The sequence below is a fragment of the Babylonia areolata genome, chromosome 2 (assembly GCF_041734735.1).
Source record: "Babylonia areolata isolate BAREFJ2019XMU chromosome 2, ASM4173473v1, whole genome shotgun sequence".
Taxonomy (NCBI): Eukaryota; Metazoa; Mollusca; class Gastropoda; order Neogastropoda; family Buccinidae; genus Babylonia; species Babylonia areolata.
The window spans coordinates 7,076,844-7,081,843 of record NC_134877.1 but is presented as its reverse complement, the minus strand read 5'-3'; the positions used below and the strand labels follow the sequence as shown (position 1 = coordinate 7,081,843).

The following is a 5,000-nucleotide window of genomic DNA, read 5'->3' as shown; positions in this document are numbered from 1 at the left end:
GTATCCTGCCCCCTGGGGGGCTGTCAACACACACACCGTCATGGACTTCCTGTGCAGCCCCTCGCCCCCACCCCCCGCCCCTCCCCCCACCTCCATCGACACCATCTCTCTACACCCCTACCCCAAACGTTATTGTATTTGTATTTTCTCTTTTTGTCACAACATATTTCTCTGTGTGAAATTCGGGCTGCAGCGTCACATTATTTTTTCCTGCGTGCAGTTTGATTTGTTTTTCCTATCGAAGTGGATTTTTCTTCAGAATTTTGCCAGGAACAACCCTTTTGTTGCCGTGGGTTCTTTTACGTGCGCTAACTGCATGCTGCACACGGGACCTCGGTTTATTGTCTCATCCGAATGACTAAGCGTCCAGACCACCACTCAAGGTCTAGTGGAGGGGGAGAAAATATCGGCGCCTGAGACGTGATTCGAACGAGTGCGCTCAGATTCTCTCGCTTCCTATGTGGACGCGTTACCTCTAGGCCATCACTCCACTAATGCTTTACAAATACGGAGTCGTTCGCAAAACAGGCTGCCTACCTGGGTAGAGTGACTGACAGCTGCCTTTCAGCACTCATCGTTCGTTTCCTGTGCCATTCAGTCAGGCTTCAGTCACCCATATGCACACATGTACATAAGAGTACATTTCATTACAAATTTTGCTTGGGACAACTCTCTTGTTGCCGTGTGTTCTTTTACGTGTTAAGTGTTTGCTGAACACGGGCTCTCGGTTTATCGTCTCATCCGAATGACTAGCCTCCAGACCACATCTCAAGGTATAGCGGAAGGGGAGATGATTCTGGCGAGCGTGGGAGTGGATGTTGTACCCTCGGAGTCTCTCGTCCCAGGTGGATGAGTGACGACTGGGCCCGATGGCGATGACGATGATGACAAAGAAAGACAACGAGGTGACTCAGGGACTGGATACCAGCATCAGGACCAAGATGGCAGTCCAAGACCGCCCCTCACCCCCTATCTCAGCATCAGGACCATGATGGCAGTCCAAGACCGCCCCTCACCCCCTATCTCAGCATCAGGACCAAGATGGCAGTCCAAGACCGCCCCTCACCCCCTATCTCATCACATAATATGCGAGCTGAATTCATACACATCGATGTCATTTTTGTTGTTGTTTTTCCACAAAACGTGTCAGGAGGCCGAAAATTTCGGATTAAAACAAAGTTGTTGTTTTTGTTGTTGTTGTTGTTGTTTGTGCCTTTCCTCTGAACACCAGGGCTTCAAATATTATCACCTGTGTGTGTGTGTGTGTGTGTGTGTGTGTGTGTGTGTGAAGAACGTTAGCACTGTTATCGCAGATACCGCTGCCCTTACTAAACAAAAACAAAACGCGGTTTGACACTACTACTATCACCGCATCAAAACAATTGCCATAAGAATCACACACACACACACACACACACACACACACACACACACACACACACACACATAAATACATATGTCTGTCTGTATCTCCTTTTATCTGTCTGCCTGTCACTCTCTCTCTCTCTCTCTCTCTCTCTCTCTCTCTCACACACACACACACACATACAAAGAGAGAGAGAGAGAGAGAGAGAATGAGAGACAGAGAGATATAGAGTATGAGGGAGTATTTCAACATGCAGACAACTTACGTCGGAGGTTGATTACAACAGACGTAGGACGTTCCTGAAAACAAAGGATATAGATATTTTTCTTCATGTTGTTGTTCACTTTTGCTTGTTTTAGACTGATTATTTGCTGTTTGATAATGTCTATAACATAAGAAATAAGTGTTAAAACAATAGACGCATGCTGGTGCTGGCCACGAAAGGTGACCCAGTGCGCAGTCAACGAACGGAGACAGTAAGTTGCTGTGTTGAAACCACGAGAAATACAGGCAGAAAAAAAGGAATTTGTACGATAGTAAGTTGAACCATCTATCGATCAGCCTGAACAGAAAAGCGAGGAAAAAAATGGAAGTTTGATGGACAGATAGACAGACAGACAAACAGATAGGATTGAGGACAGAGAGAGAGATTGAGAGAGGAGGGGAGACAGAGAGGGGGTGGATACACAGAGAGAGGGAGAGGGGGGTAGCAGGCAGATAGACAGATAAAAGGAGATACAGAGGGAGAAACAGACAGACAGATAGAGATACACAGATAGACAGATAGAGAGATACAGAGAGAGAGAGAGAGAGGGGGGGGGGAAGAAGAGAAAAGAGAGAGATACAGAGAGAGGCAGAGAAAGAGAGAGAGTGAGTGAGAGAGAATTTGTTTTACTTGAAGAGGGAAGTTTGAAAAAGCATACATGCTTCTGTGCGTCCAGCCCTCAGGCAAAGAGAAAAAAGATAGATTCAAATAATCACAAAAATGATTAAAGATAATAGAAAAAGAAACACTCTCTCTGACAAAACACACGGTATATGCATGCACGCTCACCGTACTTTAAAAGTAATACATGCGCAAGAAGTAAGTGAAAACATACATAAATATACATTTGTACATGCATGCTTAATGCAGGCATGGAGAAAGAGAGTGAGAGAGACAGAGACAGACAGACAGACAGAGAGACAGAGAGACAGAGACAGACAGACAGACAGACAGGCAGGCAGACAGAGTGAGGTTTGTTCAGTTCACCCACACTGACGCCTTGGTCAGTCTTGACAAGGCACGTGACCATCATAATTATAATAATCGCACTGAAAAAAAAGTCGGTAAATTGCAGACTGCAGTTTCGGTTTCAAGATGGCGTCTAAATGTGCGGACTGATCCACGGACACTACATCACCTGACATCAGGGTGAAACAAGTCAAATGGGGTGTGTGGGGGTGTGGGTGTGGGGGGCTAGGGGGAGAGGAATCGGGTAGAGGGGTGCCTGACCCACGCTCACAACCACTGACTGCACTAGTCAACCCGTGAGAGCTTTCAGTCAACCCGTGAGAGCTTTCAGTAGCTCCCTGTAACCAATTAAAAGAGATGTGTGATGAATTAGACGAGATAAAAGAAACCTGTGACCGAATGTAATGAACCAAACTAAAGAAAATGGACCTGGTTCTGCCATCTTGCACGCGCACGCGCGGTCACAGAGAGACAGAGAGAGAGAGAGACAGACAGACAGACAGAGAAAGACAGAGGGACACAGAGAGAAAGAGAGACAGAGAAAGACAGAGGGACAGGGACAGAGAGAAAGAGACAGACAGACAGAGACAGAGACACACAGAGAGCGAGGGCTGACAACAAGCGTCCAAAACGACCAGTAAACTGTGGAACATCCACCGCCATTCTCACTGCCGTCCCCCTCCCCCCCCTCCCCTGGCCCCCCTCCCCCTCCCCACACCCCACTTTCTGCAAACGAACTGATTTAGCACGAGCGGCAGTTTTTACCCCACACCCCGGCCCCACCACTCCCCGCCCGCCCCGCCCTCCAATATTCAGAGCCACGCTGCACAACCAGCGGTATACCTCAGCGTCAAACAGCGTGACTAACAGATCCCGGGAACACTCATACATGCACGTGCACACACGCGCACACAGTACGACACACTACCACAGGCTCACCGACCAGATATACACAAAGAAGCATCCATATGATGATGGCACGAATACAAACAATGCACACCCTCCACTCACCCTCACATATATCAAGCACAGGCCATCGTTCATAAAACAGGAAGTTCACACAAAATGAGACATTATAAAACAAAACAAAACAAACAAAAAGAATAATGGATGAAGTTGGAAAATAGGAAGATGGACACACGCAAACATAAAAACGACAACAACAAAAAACCAAGCATGAAGGGTGTGTGTGTGTGTGTGTGTGTGTGTGTGTGTGTGTGTGTGTGTGTGTGTGTGTGCTTACCCATTTTTGTAAAGTGCCTAGAGCCCTATTTATAGAACATGCGCTAAAAATGTCACATCATTACTATTATTATTATTATTATTATTATCATTATTGTAGCCAAGCGCTCAGCTGGCTTCAAAAACTGCTTCACGCACAAGCCAGTAGCAGACGACCCGTGCAGAATGCGGTGCTATTCGAATTGTAATTGCAAAGCCCCTTTTAAACAACTGCTCCTAAACATCTATTAAATCAAGTCTCTGTATCGTTTGTTACAGATTTTATCTGTTGTGCTTATACACACACACTTAAATCAGTTAGAAGCATACTTCCTATTGTTGGCAAAACCAAAGAGCTTGTAATCGACTTCAGAAAAAAGAAATCAACTTTAAGTAAAATCATCACAAAAAATGAAGTGGTCGAACAAGTAGACATACAAATATCTCGGTGTGATAATCGACAATAAGCTGTCTTGGAATGAAAACTCAACTGCACTCATTAAAAAGAGCAACAGTCGCATGTACTGTCTTAGAAAAATGAAATCTTTTAATGTATGCAAGCAGATGCTCCAAATGTTTTACACATCTGTTGTCTGTAGTGTTTTAACATACGGAGCCGTGTGCTGGGGGGGAAACCTGACCAAACATGACAAAGACAGGTTGGAAAAAGTCATTAGGAAAGCGGGTGGGGTGGTGGGTATAAGACAAGACACCTTTAGCGACATGCACAATAGAAAACTGACTGACAGAGTAATAACAATTTTGACCGACGTAAGACACCCACTACATGATGACATTAATAGCAGAAGGTCAGACATAAGTGGTAGGTTTAGAGCTCCACGCGCAAGAACATCTCGATACATTAATTCATTTATTCCTACAGCCATTCGCGCACACAATCAAAACATCCAATACACTAAGTGAACCCTCCCACCCCCCAAGCCCCCTCGCCACAGCAACACCTGAACTTCACCAGCAGACGAGTGTATGGGAGCAGACATTATGCGTGCATGTGGGACTGAGCGGGTGAGCACGGGCAAGCAAGCATTTGTGTGTGTGTGTGATCGGAAGTGATTTTAAAATATTTTCTTATTTTACTTGGATTTCATGTATCTTAATGTTAATGTTCTAATCTTATTGGCGTGACATATGTTATGTGCATGCATACGTTGTTTGTGT

General features: G+C 45.5%; 1 protein-coding gene across 5 annotated transcripts in view; it reads right to left on the bottom strand.

Annotated features, from left to right (window-relative positions):
• LOC143297121 (uncharacterized) overlaps positions 1–5,000 on the bottom strand; it is a 145,972-nt gene that overhangs the window by 32,553 nt on the left and 108,419 nt on the right. For 4 of the 5 annotated variants that reach the window (XM_076609297.1, XM_076609311.1, XM_076609304.1 and 1 more), the window contains exons 4-5: positions 1,632–1,665; positions 1–20 (exon numbers count right to left, since the gene is read on the bottom strand). The exon at positions 1–20 is cut by the window's left edge and continues 54 nt beyond it. The exons of the other annotated variant lie outside the window; for it this stretch is intronic. In XM_076609297.1, coding sequence (XP_076465412.1) covers positions 1–20; positions 1,632–1,665 — 54 coding nt within the window. The remainder of the gene's footprint in view (positions 21–1,631; positions 1,666–5,000) is intronic. 5 annotated transcript variants of the gene reach the window in all.